Here is an 18,798-nt window from a genome sequence, read left to right as displayed (position 1 = left end):
CGTGTCAACACCATAGGCCGCCACCTCACACTGCTTCCGGGTCAGGGAGCAATCAGCTGATAAGCATTGTTGCACTGAGTCTGCCCAGCAACAGTTTATCCTGGCCATCAACCTCCTCTCTTTTCTGCAATAAATATTATATATTGCTAGTTATATGCTCTATACAGGGGTGTTTATAAAGTCCTTGTGCAACGTTAATCTTTAATAACTTTGGATGTCCACATGATAGAAGCAAATTATAAGGAGCATAGGGAAGAAAAATTCATAAAGTTTTTTTAACAAAGAAAGACTCGCGTTTATAGAGCATCTTTGATGACCTCAGGAGGCTCCAAAGTACTTTACAGCCTTTTGAAGAGTAGTCACTGTTGGAGGAAATGCAGCAATTTGCACACAGCAAAATACCACAAACAGCAATGTGATAATGACCAGATAATCTGTTTGATGTTGATTGCGGGATAAATATTGGCCAGGATACTGGAGAGAAATTCCCTGCCCTTCGAAATAGTGCCATGGGATCTTTTACGTCCACCCACAGAGAAGATGAGGCCTCTGTTTAATCATCTCATCAAAAAGACAGCAACTCCAACATTGCAGCACTCCCTCAGTATTGCACTGCAAGTGTCAGCCTGGATTTTTGTGCTCAAGTCCTGCTGTGGGACTTGAAGCCACAATCTTCTGACTTACAGGTGAGTGTGCTGTCCACTGAACCACAACTGGCAGTATGTTAATGGTGTTAATGCTGCATTGATGTTCATGAGCTCATTCAGCAGCAACTGGAGTATGACTTCAACGAGTTGGAAAATCAGATTGAACGATGTATCACAAAAGATGGTGGTTATGTTGAAACCTAAAAATTTGAACTGCATTGTCTTAAAACCTTGACTAATGCTTTCATATGCTGTTTATAATTTGCTTCTCTAATGTGGACATCCAAAGTTTAAATTTGTACAAGGACTTTATAAATTCCCTGTATATGTAAAAAGAGGATATTACATCAGTGCAGGTGCAACCTTACATTGAAACAAGGGATCCCATTTCCCAGAAGTTCAGTAGCCTTCTAATGTATGAACAGATGTGTTTAAGCTCTTGTTTCTGCAGGCTGCAGAGGTGTGACATATGCCCTTGCAATATGGCCCCCTAAGCCTAGACAACGCAGGTCTCCGAAGCCACAAATAAAGTTGAAATCCATGCTCCTGTAAATTTGCATAAACTTTAAGTTGCTATTACAACATGCTGAATGCCATTTCTTAATTAAACTATCAAGGAAACACTAGGTTACGATACATACATTGTCTATATTACAGTATTCAAATATTAGCTTTAAAGGTAATAATCAAATCAACGATTTCAGAAAATAAGAAACCTTTGAAGTTTGATGGCTCTGGTGATCACACCCAAAATCATGATTGAATTATTGCAGTAGAATTCATTTGTTATGCATTACCCTGAATGGAATGTGTAATTATATGCATGTTAGTAAAGAATGTACTTGCATTTAAACGGAACCTTTCACATGCCCAGCATTTCCCAAACGGCTTTGCAGCCAATGAAGTGGCCTATCGATGTGTAGTCACTGTTATATCCCGCAGTCAATTTTCACGGTGCAAGGTCCCATCAACAGCAATGACCTAAATGATCAGATAATCTGATCTAGCAGATTTGGTTGAGAGATAAATATTGGTCAGGACACCATGTGAACTCCCCTTCTCTTCTGCAATTAACACTATGATTCTTACCCAATCATATTTTCATAACCTTGAGCTCATGCAGTTTTCTTTGACCTATTTCTGCGAGCAAGATAGCTAAATTGAAAACAGAAAACAGAAAATGCTGAAAACACAATAGGTCAGGCAGCATCTGCGGAGAGAGAGAGAAACAGAATTAAAATTTCAGATGGTTGAGCTTTCCGTTCGCAAGCTATTTCTAAAGATGGTTTCTGATAAAAGGAGAATATAAAGCAACTTTCTGTATTACAGAAACAAAAAGGACAAGAAAGCTGAATAGCTTTAAACTTTATAGCACAAGTCTCTCAAGTGGAGAGACATGGAGCTAAAATCAACAGTTTAACTCCAGACTCAGGTTGCCAACTCTGGGTGGATGCATTCCCAGAGATTTAATTTCATCACCTCCAACCATCCTGCCAGTCAAATTGCCTTTTTGTGCTATCTCCAATATTTATCACAAATAAATTAAAGTGTTCAAAGAAATTGATCGAAAATTTACAATTTTTTTTATATGCTTCTAATGATTTTTCTCCCAGGTTGCTTACAACCGTTACCAGTGTTCTGACCGAGGTGGAAGGAGTTCACTGTCTTTTAGTCCCACTTCTCTGCAGGCCACAACGTATATTTTAAAAATGTTTACCCATTTACTGATTCAGCCAATCACATATTCTACTCTTTATCCCAGAATAAAATACACCAACAAGGTTTCTTTAATAAACAACAAAATTATCAGTTTATTATCAAAGAAGACTTATCCAGGAATGAAGCAAAACATTAACACACAGATTGAAATATGAAAGTTCCCTTTTTAAATTCTCTACACACACACTGGAAAAAAAAAATACAAACAAAGAACAAAGAACAGTACAGCACAGGAACAGGCCATTCGGCCCTCCAAGCCTGCGCCGATCTTGATGCCTGCCTAAACTAACACCTTCTGCACTTCCAGGACCCATATCCCTCTATTCCCTTCCTATTCATATATTTGTCAAGATGTCTCTTAAATGTCGCTATCGTATCTGCTTCCACCACCTCCCCTGGCAGCAAGTTCCAGGCACTCACCACCCTCTGTGTAAAAAACTTGCCTCGCACATCCCCTCTAAATTTTGCCCCTCGCACCTTAAACTTATGTCCCCTAGTAACTGACTCTCCCACCCTGGGAAAAAGCTTCTGACTATCCACTCTGTCCATGCCGCTCATAACTTTGTAAACCTCTATCATGTCGCCCCTCCACCTCCGTCGTTCCAGTGAAAACGATCCGAGTTTTTCCAACCTCTCCTCATAGCTAATGCCCTCCAGACCAGGCAACATCCTGGTAAACCTCCTCTGTACCCTCTCCAAAGCCTCCACGTCCTTCTGGTAGTGTGGCAACCAGAATTGCACACAATATTCTAAGTGTGGCCTAACTAAGGTTCTGTACAGCTGCAACATGACTTGCCAATTTTTATACTCTATGCCCCGACCGATGAAGGCAAGCATGCCGTATGCCTTCTTGACTACCTTATCCACCTGCGTTGCCACTTTCAGTGACCTGTGGACCTGTACGCCTAGATCTCTCTGCCTGTCAATACTCCTAAGGGTTCTGCCATTTACTGTATACCTCCCACCTGCATTAGACCTTCTGCCATTTCTCCGCCCAAGTCTCCAACCGATCTATATCCTGCTGTTTCCTCTGACAATCCTCATCATTATCCGCAACTCCACCAACCTTTGTGTCGTCCGCAAACTTACTAATCAGACCAGCTACATTTTCCTCCAAATCATTTATATATACTACAAACAGCAAAGGTCCCAGCACTGATCCCTGTGGAACACCACTAGTCACATCCCTCCATTCAGAAAAACACCCATCCACTGCTACCCTCTGTCTTCTATGACCGAGCCAGTTCTGTATCCATCTTGCCAGCTCACCTCTGATCCCATGTGACTTCACCTTTTGTACCAGTCTGCCATGAGGGACCTTGTCAAAGGCTTTGCTAAAGTCCATATTAATAACATCCACTGCCCTTCCTTCATCAATCATCTTAGTCACTTCCGCAAAAAACTTAATCAAATTAGTAAGACATGACCTCCCCTTCACAAAACCGTGCTGTCTCTCGCTAATAAGTTCGTTTGTTTCCAAATGGGAGTAAATCCTGTCCCGAATAATCCTCTCTAATAATTTCCCTACCACTGACGTAAGGCTCACCGGCCTATAATTTCCTGGATTATCCAGACAGAAACTCTCTCGGCAGAGGTTTGTTACCAAAAAAAATACAAAAAAAATACTTTGGCCAAATACTTGCTATCTCTTGAAGATAAAAGAGAAGATATGGAAGGAAGTGGGCGGCACAGTGGCGCAGTGGTTAGCACCGCAGCCTCACAGCTCCAGGAACCCGGGTTCGATTCCGGGTACTGCCTGTGTGGAGTTTGCAAGTTCTCCCTGTGTCTGCGTGGGTTTTCTCCGGGTGCTCCGGTTTCCTCCCACAAGCCAAAAGACTTGCAGGTTGATAGGTAAATTGGCCATTATAAATTGTCACTAGTATAGATAGGTGGTAGGGAAATATAGGGACAGGTGGGGATGTGGTAGGAATATGGAGTTAGTGTAGGATTAGTATAAATGGGTGGTTGATGTTCGGCACAGACTCGGTGGGCCGAAGGGCCTGTTTCAGTGCTGTATCTCTAAACTAAACACCCGGAGAAAACCCACGCAGACACAGGGAGAACTTGCAAACTCCACACAAGCAGTACCCAGAATTGAACCCGGGTCGCTGGAGCTGTGAGGCTGCGGTGCTAACCACTGCACCACTGTGCCAGTGGAATATGCAGGGTTTCTTTCAAAGAGGCAGAGAAACAGATGAGCTGGGTGTTTTTTCCTTGGCAGGTTGATCTTCAAATGTCTTCAAAACAGTTCACACTCCAACATACCAAGACAACATTTCAGAAGTGAAAAACAACTCCTGACCCTCATAAATCGTGCCTTGTCACTTCTCTGTAAACATCTCCCCCAAGTCACCAAGGTTTGTTTATTTATCTTAAGACATGTGACTTCTATTAAAGGTTGTTTTCATCACAAGATCTCAAGTGTCCCCTCAGTGAACTTTAAAAAAAAGAGTCCAGCAACTATGAAATCTTCAGCCTTCCAAAAAAAGAATCCATTTCCACAATTTAAATACAAGTCCTCAAACAATATTCAACAAAAAATGGAAGTACTTTCATAACACCAGGTTACTCTTTATTTCCTGGAGACTCCTGGAGGATTGGCAACTCTACTCCTCTTTTAATTGAAATCTTAAGGAGCCACTGGGTCATCAACCAATTAAAGGAAAATCTAATAAACATGCCCCCTTTTTAGAATAGCATAAACAATGAACACCCAAATCAGAGCCAAGAGAAAAGGGAACTTAACAAATTAAATCATAATACGGCTTATGTTAGGATGAGACGTGAAGGCTCAGTTAGGGCGCGTGAGAGTTACAAGCTAGCCAGGAAGGATCTAAAGGGAGGGCTAAGAAGAGCAAGGAGAGGACACGAGAAGTCATTGGCGGATAGGATCAAAGAAAACCCTAAGGCTTTCTATAGGTATATCAGGAATAAACGAATGATAAGAGTTAGAACAGGGCCAATCAAGGATAGTAGTGGGAAGTTGTGTGCGGAATCAGAGGAGATAGGGGAAGCGTTAAATGAATATTTTTCGTCAGTATTTACAGTAGAAAAAGAAAATGTTGCCGAGGAGATTACTGAGATACAGCCTACTAGGCTAGATGGGATTGAGATTCACAAGGAGGAGGTGTTAGCAATTTTGGAAAGAGTGAAAATAGATAAGTCCCCTGGGCCAGATGGGATTTATCCTAGGATTCTCTGGGAAGCCAGGGAGGAGATTGCAGAGCCGTTGTTGTTGATCTTTATGTCGTCATTGTCGACAGGAATAGTGCCAGAGGACTGGAGGATAGCAAATGTTGTCCCCTTGTTCAAGAAGGGGAGTAGAGACAGCCCTGGTAATTATAGACCTGTGAGCCTTACTTCGGTTGTGGGTAAAATGTTGGAAAAGGTTATAAGAGACAGGATTTATAATCATCTTGAAAAGAATAAGTTCATTTGCGATAGTCAGCACGGTTTTGTGAAAGGTAGGTCGTGCCTCACAAACCTTATTGAGTTTTTCGAGAAGGTGACCAAACAGGTGGATGAGGGTAAAGCCGTGGATGTGGTGTATATGGATTTCAGTAAGGCGTTTGATAAGGTTCCCCACGGTAGGCTATTGCAGAAAATACGGAAGTATGGGGTTGAAGGTGATTTAGAGCTTTGGATCAGAAATTGGCTAGCTGAAAGAAGACAGAGGGTGGTGGTTGATGGCAAATGTTCATCCTGGAGTTTAGTTACTAGTGGTGTACCGCAAGGTTCTGTTTTGGGGCCACTGCTGTTTGTAATTTTTATAAACGACCTGGATGAGGGTGTAGAAGGGTGGGTTAGTAAATTTGCGGATGACACGAAGGTCGGTGGAGTTGTGGATAGTGTCGAAGGGTGTTGTAGGGTACAGAGGGACATAGATAGGCTGCAGAGCTGGGCTGAGAGATGGCAAATGGAGTTTAATGCGGAGAAGTGTGAGGTGATTCACTTTGGAAGGAGTAACAGCAATGCAGAGTACTGGGCTAATGGGAAGATTCTTGGTAGTGTAGATGAGCAGAGAGATCTTGGTATCCAGGTACATAAATCCCTGAAAGTTGCTACCCAGGTTAATAGGGCTGTTAAGAAGGCATATGGTGTGTTAGCCTTTATTAGTAGGGGGATCGAGTTTCGGAGCCACGAGGTCATGATGCAGCTGTACAAAACTCTGGTGAGGCCGCACCTTGAGTATTGCGTGCAGTTCTGGTCACCGCATTATAGGAAGGATGTGGAAGCTTTGGAAAGGGTGCAGAGGAGATTTACTAGGATGTTGCCTGGTATGGAAGGAAGGTCTTACGAGGAAAGGCTGAGGGACTTGGGGTTGTTTTCGTTAGAGAGAAGGAGGAGGAGAGGTGACTTAATAGAGACATACAAGATAATCAGAGGGTTAGATAGGGTGGATAGTGAGAGTCTTTTTCCTCGGATGAGGATGGCAAACACGAGGGGACATAGCTTTAAGTTGAGGGGTGAAAGATATAGGACAGATGTCAGAGGTAGTTTCTTTACTCAGAGAGTAGTAAGGGCGTGGAACGCCCTGCCTGCAACAGTAGTAGACTCGCCAACTTTAAGGGCATTTAAGTGGTCATTGGATAGACATATGGATGTAAATGGAATAGTGTAGGTCAGATGATCGGCGCAACATCGAGGGCCGAAGGGCCTGTACTGCGCTGTAATATTCTAAAAAAAAAAGTAAATTACTGCAGATACTAGAAATCTAAAAACAGTAAGTGCTGGAAATACTCAGCAGGTCTGGCAGCATCTGCGGAGAGAGAAACAGAGTTAACGTTTCAGGTCGATGACCTTTCATCAAAACTGGAAAAAGTTAGAGTTGAATTGGATGAGCAACTGAATAGAAAAAAAATTGTAGGGCTACAGAGACAGAGAAGGGGAGTTGGAACAGCTGAGTTGCTCTTGCAGAGAGCGGGCATGGACAAGACAGACAGAATGGTCTCCTGCTGTGCTGTAACCACTCTATAATTCTATTCGATGTTTCTTTGTAACAGGCTTTAAGCAAATACAGGAGACAGGGAAAGGCTGGAACGCAGGAGAATTTGAATTACAAAAGGGGATGGTAATGAGACAAGTAAAGGAACAAAAGATGGGTCTAGAGGTGTAAATGGAAAAAAGCAGAAACATCACCAACAGCTGCCATTCAAAAACATCTCTCAATTTTTCCAGTTCTGATGAAAAGTCATCAATCTGAAACATTAACTCTCTGTTTCTCTCTCCATAGATGCTACCTGAACCTGCTGAGTAACTGCAGAACTTTCTGTTTTTATTACATTAATTTATAACATTATTTACTGCATTAACCAAACAGCTGTGATTTAGTTGGTAGCATGCTTACCTTAGAGTTAGAAGGTTGTGGGTTCAGGTCCTACTTCAGAGGCTTGAACGCAATAATCACAGCTGACAGTCCAGTGCAGTGCAGTAGTGAGGGAGTACTGCACTGTTGGGGGTGTATTTTGGACCCGCCTGGTCTGCCCTCTCAGATGTTCTGGGCCAATATTTGTCCTTCAATCAACACACACAAACTGATAATCTCGATTATTACATTGCTGTTTGTGGGAGCTTGCCATGCACAAATTGGCTGCTGCTTTTCCTACATTATAACAGTCACTACACTTCAAAAAGTATATCATTGTCTGGAAAGTGCTTTGAGGTGTCTGCTGGTCGTGGAAGGCTCTATATAAATGCAAGGAGTCTTTTATTTTCACTGCAACCAAATAAAAGCCCAAAACTACAATTCCCAGTAAGCGCACTTGCGCAGTGATGGACTGGTGACATCACTTCCTCCTCCAACCGGTTGCCAGGGGGTGGGATCAAGTCCGTTATTTTGAGTTTTTTTTTGTCTCAACGTCGTTAATGGGATTTTGAACATTTTTTTCTTGTCTTTCTTTCAACGTCTTTAAGGAATTGTTAAATAAAAAGCGGAAGCGGTAAGATAAAGTGAAGGGGAGAAAGTTTGAATTTCCCGCCGGGTGGCGGCGGCAGTGGCGGTGCCGCGGCCTGTCAGAGAGTTCCCAGCCGCGGACTCGGCCTGATGCAGAACACCGACATCGGTCCCCGGGAGCACGGCAAGATCTGGCACCGGAAGCCCAACCCTTCAACAGCCGATGGGTAAAACTGCCTTCCTTGTCTGACTACTTAACTGGCGCCTATTCAACTGTGGGTGCATCGCTGCGGAGTGAGGGAGACGCCATCATTCCCGCCCACCCCAGTCTGTTTGGGATTTTTCCATTTTTTTTTAGAGATACGGCATTGAAGCAGGCCCTTCGGCCCACCGAGTCTGTGCCGACCAACAAACACCAATTTACCTATCACCTGCAAGTCTTTGGCAGTGGGAGGAAACCGGAGCACCCGGCGAAAACCCACGAGGTTACAGGGAGAACTTGCAAACTCCACACAGGCAGTGCCCAGAATCGAACCCGGGTCCCTGGAGCTGTGAAGCTGCGGTGCTAACCACTGTGCCGCCCCTTTCCCCACCCCTTTCCCATTCCCCAAACATTGTTTCCAGGATACTCCCCCCTACCCCCCCCCCCGCGCCTCCTCTCTCCCCCCTACCCCCCCAGCGCCTCCTCTCTCCCCCCTACCCCCCCCCGCGCCTCCTCTCTCCCCCCTACCCCCCCCGCGCGTCCTCTCTCCCCCCTACCCCCCCCGCGCCTCCTCTCTCCCCCCTACCCCCCCCGCGCCTCCTCTCTCCCCCCTACCCCCCCCCGCGCCTCTTCTCTCCCCCCTACCCCCCCCCGCGCCTCCTCTCTCCCCCCTACCCCCCCGCGCCTCCTCTCTCCCCCCTACCCCCCCGCGCCTCCTCTCTCCCCCCTACCCCCCCCGCGCCTCCTCTCTCCCCCCTACCCCCCCCGCGCCTCCTCTCTCCCCCCTACCCCCCCCGCGCCTCCTCTCTCCCCCCTACCCCCCCCGCGCCTCCTCTCTCCCCCTAACCCCCCCGCGCCTCCTCTCTCCCCCCTAACCCCCCGCGCCTCCTCTCTCTTCCCCCCCCCGCGCCTCCTCTCTCTTCCCCCCCCGCGCCTCCTCTCTTCCCCCCCCGCGCCTCCTCTCTTCCCCCCCCCCCGCGCCTCCTCTCTTCCCCCCCCCCCCGCGCCTCCTCTCTTCCCCCCCCCCGCGCCTCCTCTCTTCCCCCCCCCCGCGCCTCCTCTCTTCCCCCCCCCGCGCCTCCTCTCTTCCCCCCCCCGCGCCTCCTCTCTTCCCCCCCCCCGCGCCTCCTCTCTTCCCCCCCCCGCGCCTCCTCTCTTCCCCCCCCGCGCCTCCTCTCTTCCCCCCCCCGCGCCTCCTCTCTTCCCCCCCCCGCGCCTCCTCTCTTCCCCCCCCCGCGCCTCCTCTCTTCCCCCCCCCGCGCCTCCTCTCTTCCCCCCCCCGCGCCTCCTCTCTTCCCCCCCCGCGCCTCCTCTCTTCCCCCCCCCCGCGCCTCCTCTCTTCCCCCCCCCGCGCCTCCTCTCTTCCCCCCCCCCGCGCCTCCTCTCTTCCCCCCCCCGCGCCTCCTCTCTTCCCCCCCCCCCGCGCCTCCTCTCTTCCCCCCCCCCCGCGCCTCCTCTCTTCCCCCCCCCCCCGCGCCTCCTCTCTTCCCCCCCCCCCGCGCCTCCTCTCTTCCCCCCCCCCCGCGCCTCCTCTCTTCCCCCCCCCCCGCGCCTCCTCTCTTCCCCCCCCCCCGCGCCTCCTCTCTTTCCCCCCCCCCCCCCCCCGCGCCTCCTCTCTTTCCCCCCCCCCCCCCTACCCCCATTGGTCTTTACAGTGAGAATAGTGGACAATTGAAGTTCGTGATAAATCAGTAATTTCCAGTTTATTCCATCTGCGAGCTCTGCAACAAAACACCCAACACAGGGTGTCACTGACAGCACCTTCCTGGATTTCCATGTTTAACTGTGCATGTGCGGATGGTAGAAGTTGCTGTCAGTTTTCTGCAGTAATAACGAGTGCTGGCAGTCTCACTCATTGTGACTCCAGATTCTGGGATCATGTTGTGTAAGCTCCAGGAATACGTGCCATCAGAGTTAGCTAGCTCAGCCCGAGTAATCTGTCAGTCAGTGTCCACACATATATAAACTGTACAACGGTACCAATAGATGGAGATCAGGAAGGAAAACTCTTGCTTTTTTTTTGTTACCCTCTCTCCTTCCCAAGACCCTGGAAACTAAAATCTGATACTTGTTTTGCTTCTCTTTGTGGCCCCAGCTAAGACCAGCTAATTTAGAACAGGGATCAAACCAGAGGCTTTCCATGTGATATATTTATTTCCTCAGCCTACGGGGTGATCCAGCTGGTTTTAATCATTGTTATGTAATACCATTGTAGATTTAGTGGACTGTGTGCTTAAAAAAGTGTTTAAGCCTTTTAACTTGCTAAATATGATGTAAATCATATGAACTATGAGTCAGTCTCATCCTTTACATATTTAGGTTTGTGATGAAAGTAGTTTTCCAAACACTTTCCCTTGAAGATGGTAAAACTTTAGAGAGATTAGATAAAGCTGTAGTCATTTTAAAATTACTCTTTCAATTGTACTAATAATATGTAACATTCATCAAGTTATCGATTCGTTATACAGCTTTTTGTTCTATGATGAATGACTACAAACCATGACTGTCACTTGTTTTATTGCTAGAATTGCTTAATAAAAGTAAACTTTTTTTTTTGTATTTACTGCCTCAAGAAAATAAGATGCATATATCCAGGTGTTGAAATTATCCATTTTTAAATCTTCACAGCACTTGAGATTTTAAAATATTTTACTTAGATATGTTTTTGCTAGCAAAACTCATGCCTGCTTTGGGTTTATATTTTCTATTTTGAATATGCTTATTCTAGTGTTGCAGAGTGATTTACCATAGTTAGCATTAGCACTTCCCAATAGTAAGATGCTGTATACCATTCCATATCTGTTTGAATGGATTAGGTATGTAGGCCAGCAACTGCTGAGCATGTAATGAAAGCAAAACTGAGCATGTAATGAAAGCAAAATTAATACATTCTGAAATTGACCATGCAGTTCATTTTTAAAGATATGGAATGTATGTTTTCAAGGGTAGTTTTGCAAGCATTCATTATATTCTCATAGACGATAGTGATTATAGCACAGGAAGAGGCTGTTCAGCCCATTGCATGCTACTAGCTCTTCAGCTGGAGCTTTCTCTGTATCCGATAATCACGTTTTCAAATACTGATCCAAATCTCTCTCTCTGATAATATTCCAATTCTTTGCCTTGATACCTACTTCACAGAATCACAGAATTGTTACAGTACAGGGGGAGGCCATTCGGCCCATCGTGTCTGCACTGGCTCTCCAAATGAGCAATCCACCTATTGCCACTCCTCTGTAACCCTACACATTCTTCCTTTTCATATAACAGTCTAATTCCCTTTTGAATGCATCAGTTGAATCTGTCTCCACCACACTGTCAGGCAGTGCATTCCAGACCTTAATCGCTCGCTACGTGAAAAAGTTTGTTCTCGTGTTTCTTTTGCTTCTTTTACCAATTACTTTAAATCTGTGCCCTCTCGTTCTCAATTTTTTCACGAGTGGAAACAGTTTCTCCCTATCTACTCTGTCCAGGCCCCTCATGATTTTGAATATCTCTCCCAAATCTCCTCTCGGCCTTCTCTTCTCCCAAGAAAGCAGTCCCAACTTCTCCAATCTATCTTCGTAACTGAAGTTCCTAATCCCTGGAACCATTCTCATGAATCTTTTCTGTACCCTTTAAAGCCTTGAAGCATTCCATGTCTTAATACTCCTCTGAAATGACTCCCCCCTCCATTTCTCTAATAATGTGAATGTAAATATGCAATAAATGTATGGTTTGTCCTCGTTGGTTGCTATAGTCAGCTGAAATTATTCTGGTGCAGTAAGAATTTCAAAAAATATCGTGACTTTGATTAGTTTTACCAATTTTTCTAAATCCATGTCTCCTTTGTTTCTGAACAGTGTCATAGTAAATGTTACCCGTAGTGTGGTGGGACATCACTCAAAGATCATTCGATTTCTTCATGTTGCATTTGAGGCTGCAGGGGAAGCTTTTCTTGCTGGTGATCACCAGGGCAATATTTATCTCTTTGACTTGAGTAGGAATAGGTAAGTTAGTTTAATTATTTTTTTTACTCGGAACAATGGAGTGCCAACATTGGGCAACATTCACTGATGGTAATATTGTATATTGTCATCTTGTGCATTCCCGATTTTAATTGTTCCATTGTGGATGACAGTGGCTTCAGCTGTCTGGGCCCTCAGCTCTGGAATTGCCTCCTTAAACCTCCCTCTCCTTTTAAGACACTCCTTAAAACCAGCCCCTTTGGCCAAGCTTTTGGTCACTTGTCCTAATATCTCAGTGGGGTTCAGTGTCAAATTTTGTTCCTGTGAAGTGCCTTGGAATGTTTTACTACGTTAAAGATGCAGTATAAATGCAAATTGTTGTGATCTAGGTAACCTTTTAGGTGTGTTTCAGATCCATAGGCATTAAGGAAAATACTCCATCTATATGAAAATGGGTATGCTTCAAAAAAACTTGAATATGACAATAGGTTGGCCAGCACTGTGATGTGAACCATTAACTCAACGAAAGATTTTTCTTTTAAAGCCTAACCAGCCTGATTTCTCTTCTTTCCTCAACCCTGCCCCTTTCTTTAATGCAGAGACATTGAAGTCACCTATAGTACCTGCAGTGCTCAGATACATACTGAGGATCAAACTTGGGATTTTCTTGGTTTGCATGGTATCACACTAGGAGGTGCCATTACCTACTGAGCCTTTGGAGCAGAGCAGTCCTCAATGGGGAGTTGGAGCAAAAGCAATTAAATTTATACATAATAAGTAACTGGGAATCCGGTTTTGAGGGGGATAAAGAAAGCAACATTGGGTGCATCTTGCATAAGTTTTGTAAAGTTACAAGTAGTATTGGTACAAACTAGTCGGATCTACTGTCAAGAGCAAGTGTCGTTATCCAGTGATGCCAGTTAGAAGGCATGACACAGCTGGACCAGGGTGGAATTTTGTCTCTTTTTAAAATTATTTAAGAACAGCAGCTCTACAGGTAGCTAATGTTGTGTAGAGCTTTGCGATGCAATTTATTAACTAGCAAGGAGGGTTATGAGTGGTGGGTCCACAAAATGGAGAAGCACCTGGCTGTAATTGTTCCAGTGCATTGACTCAGCACAGACTGCCTGAGTCACAAGCATATGGTGTCAGATCCCAAACAGGAACATGATAATAGGCAGGGTAACTGGCTGCCATCTCATTCCTTTTTCTAATCAATTCTACCCCCCGCCATCTTCCCAATCAGTACTTCATTGTTATCTAATGACAGAATTTATTGTATCAGTAACTTCTGTGGTCAATGATTTTATTGACATTATTTACGATGCTTTTTTTTTGTTCATTATTCTTTCTGTAGCTTTAAACTAGTGCAGCGAACAGGACAAGCATGTACAGCATTGGCTTTCAACCTGAGAAGGAAGACAGAATACTTGGTCGCTCTGGCAGATTACTCTGTGAAATGTTTCGATACAGGTACAGTTAAGTTTGTAACAATTGATGATGTAGAATCAAGTAATTGCTTTACATATGGAGGCTCTGTTCAGTAATAAACTAAACGGCTAAAGGCGCAACTGTTCAGAGCGCGCTACATAAAATAGCCAGGGAAGATTAATTGGTAAAATGACCCTTTACTGCAAATAAGCATATGGAATAATTCAAATTTTTACGAGCTAATTTCTGTATTTTAACGTCTCAGCAAGTTTATCTAGTGAGTTGCATACCGACCAATTGGATTCCTGGTTTGTGCTTAGTTTAGATCATATCTGGGGAAAGATGTGGGTTTTACAATTAACCTGGACATCCCAGCTTTCATGCAGGGATGGTGGGGGCGGGCAGGAGTGAATCACATCATTATCAAGGGACCCTTGCTGGAACCACATGTTTGTGGATGTCTAGTGAAGGGCTTGGCTCCTGCTCTTCCTTTGCTTGTGCATCCTTCAGCATTCACTGTGGAGGCTTGCATACAAATAATGGCCATTTGGGTGAGGTAGCAGAGGATAATAGGCAGTCATGAAACTGTATCCCAGCAAGTCTGGAGCTCTTGTGATAGATGTTGATTGGCAACTTTCAATAAAGTTGTTCCATTTCTCGGAATAGTATAATGGATCATCAAAAACAAAACATGCAGAAATAGAATTCTATACTATAACTTAAATAGATTGTAGCACAATCCTAGAGAAACAGATACCCACTACACCTTGTTTTGCTGTTCACTGTAGCCTTTTCCTACTTGAGCAAGTACAGTTATGAGTTCCACTTTTTTTAATAGATAATTAGTCCTCCGTGAAGAGCTGCCACAATTGGTTATAGAGAATCATAGAATGCTTAAGGCACAGAAAGAGGCCACTTGGCCCGTCATGTCTGTGCCAGCCGGAAAACGATCCACCTATTCTAATCCCACCTTCCAGCATTAGGTCCATTCCCCTACAGCTTACGGCACTTGAGGTGCATATCCAGACTCCTTTTGAATGAGTTGAGGGTCTCTGCCTCAACTACCCTTTCAGGCAGTGAGTTCCAGACCATTGCCACCCTCTGGGTGAAAAAGCTTTTCGTCATCTGCCCTCTAATTATTCTGTCAATCACTTTAAATCTATGCCCCCTCGTCACTGACCTCTCTGCTAAGGCGAATAGACCCTTCACCTCCATTCTATCCAGGCCCCTCAAAATTTTGGGTTTGCCTCCCTATGTGTAACAGTTTGCTTTCAGTAACTATTTGTATTGGCATCAAACTTGAAAGTAGCAAGTTGACCTGAAATGACTAGTGAAGGCTCTTTTTTAAAAAAAAAAAAATATTAACTCCAGTAATTTTGTGATTGATGTGTAACGATGCAGGACTTTTGAGTTTTGTACACCTTATACTCTGAACACTTCTGCTTAATGGCCAGACACCAAAGAGCTTGTGAGCTGGATGAGGGGACATGAGTCTGCCGTTTCATCCATTTCTGTTCATGGATCTGGAAGATATGCTATCACCACATCAGCTGATACAGCCCAACTCTGGGACTTGGACACGTTCCAACGAAAGAGGAAACTGAACGTACACTTGTCAGTTGGCATTCAGAAGGTTTGTTTAGGATATTAAAATCGGGACTATAGCAAGCCATTACAGATTAGTTTGGTTTGAGCTATTTAAGCATATACTGGTCATAGAAAAAAGTTGCATACCATTTATACTTGTGTCTGATTCATGAAACCCCAAGGAAGCTTTCTAATTCTTTTGCACAACCATCAGTAAATCACTACTGTGCATACTGTAGATGGTACACACTGCAGCCACAGTGCACCAGTGGCAGAGGGAGTGGATGTTTATATTCCATCATCCATAAACTGCAACTGGTTCAAATCCTGTCCTGCAATAGGTCCTATTTGTCCATCACCCCATCCTCAGTGATGTGCATTAGTTCCCTATTCCCCAACATAGTAAATTCAAAATCCTCACCCTAAGCTTCAGATTCTTTTGTGGTCTCTCCCCATTCTATCACTGCAACCACCTCCAGCCTTAAATTCCCTCCCACATCCTTTCAACTCTGACACTAGGCTTTTGTGTAGTAAAGCTGTACAAGCAACACCTCTTCACCATAACATGCACCTTTTGAGTACAACTGTTCATTTCAAATTTGTCAAATTGTAAATATTACGTAACAAATCCCAGTCAGACTCAACCTGTAAAATCACTGCAGACGCTGCACAATTTTCCAACCACAAACTCAATAGTCAAAAATTATATGTAGAACATGAAACTATTTCTGGCCTACATTGTTCCCAAATAAACTATTATATAAAAAAAAGATACCTTAATCCAGACTTAACATACAAAAGTGCCTCCTGGGGAAATAATTCACCACAGCATTTCCAAGAAATATAACTTTTTTTTAAAACATTGACATTTGCTTGGGGGGAGGGGGAGTTCAAAAAGTCATCAGTTTTTGGTGACCGGCGTTAACATTTGGGGAAATACATAACTGTCTCATAAATTCTGCACATTGTGTTGATGGGAAGCAATGTAGAATTCTTCACAATGACAACAAGCATAAATGCTCATGTGTTCTTTCGACAAAACCTCAGATATCTTCTCCCAGCGGATAACATCATTTCTGAGCCAAGCATCAACAGATTTACAAGGCACTAATGTAAATGGTGGACTGGAATCCCTAAAATTGCCATCTTTTGCAGGGTGATGTCAATCAGCTGCAGTGGAAGGAAAGGAAATAAAATATAAATTTTTTTTTCACCTTTTCTTGCTGCCTACGTTTTTATCTTCTTATAGTGATCCATGATGCTCCATACATTGATTGGACTTTTAATTACATATAATGTTACCTCAGCCCTATTCTATATAGTTAACCTATCCCATAATATGAGCGCTCAATACCACCTACAGTTGCAATTCTCAGAATCTTGTGACCCAATTTGGTGATTTTTAATATATATATATATATATATTAAAATATATATATACAGTGATTTTCCTTGTAACTTCCAATTGCATTGTTAACTAGATAATTCGTTAATTAGCAATGTTTTTATTGCTGAAAGTCTATTTTACATATCCTTGCTCTGAGTAGATTAAAAAAACTTATTTCATCTTTTCTAGGGTATGTTAATTGAACTCCAGCTCTGTGATTACAGTTTCTGTTAAATAACCTACTTATATCTGCATTGAAAATGTGGATCCTGACCCCATTCTCCAGTGAAAGCCAACTCAGTTATTTTATCTGTCTTCGTAACTTGCATCCTCAAATTTCTGAACTCTCCATGTTGCTTTTGTTAGAATTATTTCCAAACTTTCTAAAGGTAGAGTGCCAAATCTTGCACAGCTTTCCAGATATGTTTCGATCAGAGTTTTATACATTGCGAATATAACTTGTTCTGTTATAATCTAGTGTTCTGAAAATACATCCCAAAACTCAATTAACCTTGTTAAAAATTGTTTTACATTGTCGAGATACTTGGATGATAATCCCACCCAAATTGTTTTCTTCTACTTCATTGTGTATACATAGTTTCTGTTCTGTACTTTATGCATTCATCTACTTAAACTCCATCTGCCATTCTTTAATCCATCCACTCAGTCCAAATGTGTCTAAATATTAGCACAATGCCGTCAGTAAATGTTATGCTATTGCTAGAAGGATCTTGGCCTATGTTGTGAATAGTGTCGGACCTGGACCAGTTTCTACAAAATTTTAGAAATCAGATAATGCCTTTTCAAACAGTAGGAAAAGGTTTAACTTGCCCCTTTACTGAAATACGTTCCACATATTCCACGTTATTACCAATTTAAGGAAATTGTGATTTGACATCTGATATCTCATGGTAAAATTGAGATTATCAGGATTCAACTCATTCAGATCATATTCGTTAACAAATATTAGATTGCTCAATGCTGGTGGTTGTGAATTGTTCTGAATTTTTGTCTTGTAATATTTTACAAGATACTTTAAGTTTCAGTTGAAATATGTTTTGCATATATTTCAAAGTAACTTTTAAACAAAATTAAGAAAGCACAGTAATGTAGGCTGATGTTTTCGGGAGCATATTTCTCCCATTTGAGCTTTTCAAAACATTTTTTGTCACTTACTAATGGTATTTGTACCTGGAACTCAATCTGTCTGGGATACTATGGACAGTTCTGGGCACCACACCCTGGAAGGAAATATTGGCCTTGGAGGGAGTGCAGTATAGATTTACTAGAATGATGTTTGGACTCCAAGGGTTAAGTTATGAGGAGAGATTACACAAACTAGGGTTGTATTCCTTGGAATTTAGAAGGTTACAGGAGGATTTGATTGAAGTTTTCAAGATATTAAAGGGAACAGAAAAGGTAGATAGAAACTATTTCCACTGGTTCGGGAGTCTAGGAATAGGGGGCATCATCTTAAAAGTGCAAGCCAGGCCTTTCATGGGTAAAATTAGGAAACACTGTACGCACACAGTGTGGCAGAAGTTTGGAACACTCTCCCACAAATGGTATTTAATGTTTGGGTCAATTGTTAATTTGAAATCTGAGATTGATAGATTTTTTTTGTTAGCTAAAGGTATTAAGGGATATGGGGCAAAGGAGTTGGGTTGCAGATCATCCATGATCTCATTAAACAATGGAACCGGCTGCAATGGCTAAATAGTTTACTCCTGTTCCTATGTTTTGCCATTGAAGGAGCATTCTATCTCCCATTTTCAGAAATGCATGGTAATTTGTGCTCCTTTCTTCTGTAATCTAGGTTTATTTCCTTCCATTGAGTAACACGATCCTCAGTTGCTTTAAGGATGATTCTATCTTTGCCTGGGAAAGTGACACACTGCATTGCAAGTACCAATTACCGGTACCAGAAGATGAATCCCGTATCAATTATAGAGCTTTTGCTGTCACCAGGTAGGGTATGTACAGAG

General features: G+C 43.3%; 1 protein-coding gene across 3 annotated transcripts in view; it reads left to right on the top strand.

The window, feature by feature from the left end:
- The first annotated feature begins 152 nt into the window (after window positions 1-152).
- Window positions 153-18,798, top strand: part of tbc1d31 (TBC1 domain family, member 31) — a 50,223-nt gene continuing 31,577 nt past the window's right edge. The window contains exons 1-6 of one of the 3 annotated variants that reach the window (XM_068032547.1): window positions 153-686; window positions 8,280-8,486; window positions 12,304-12,450; window positions 13,766-13,881; window positions 15,294-15,472; window positions 18,630-18,781. In XM_068032547.1, the coding sequence (XP_067888648.1) occupies window positions 8,410-8,486; window positions 12,304-12,450; window positions 13,766-13,881; window positions 15,294-15,472; window positions 18,630-18,781 (671 nt within the window). In that variant the 5' untranslated portion in view covers window positions 153-686; window positions 8,280-8,409. Of the gene's footprint in view, window positions 687-8,170; window positions 8,487-12,303; window positions 12,451-13,765; window positions 13,882-15,240; window positions 15,473-18,629; window positions 18,782-18,798 lie in introns of those variants that run through there. The other 2 variants (XM_068032546.1, XM_068032548.1) reach the window with 2 other exon arrangements.

This window comes from Heterodontus francisci, chromosome 5 (assembly GCF_036365525.1).
Source record: "Heterodontus francisci isolate sHetFra1 chromosome 5, sHetFra1.hap1, whole genome shotgun sequence".
NCBI classification, from domain to species: Eukaryota; Metazoa; Chordata; class Chondrichthyes; order Heterodontiformes; family Heterodontidae; genus Heterodontus; species Heterodontus francisci.
This window is presented reverse-complemented; position numbering and strand designations above follow the sequence as displayed.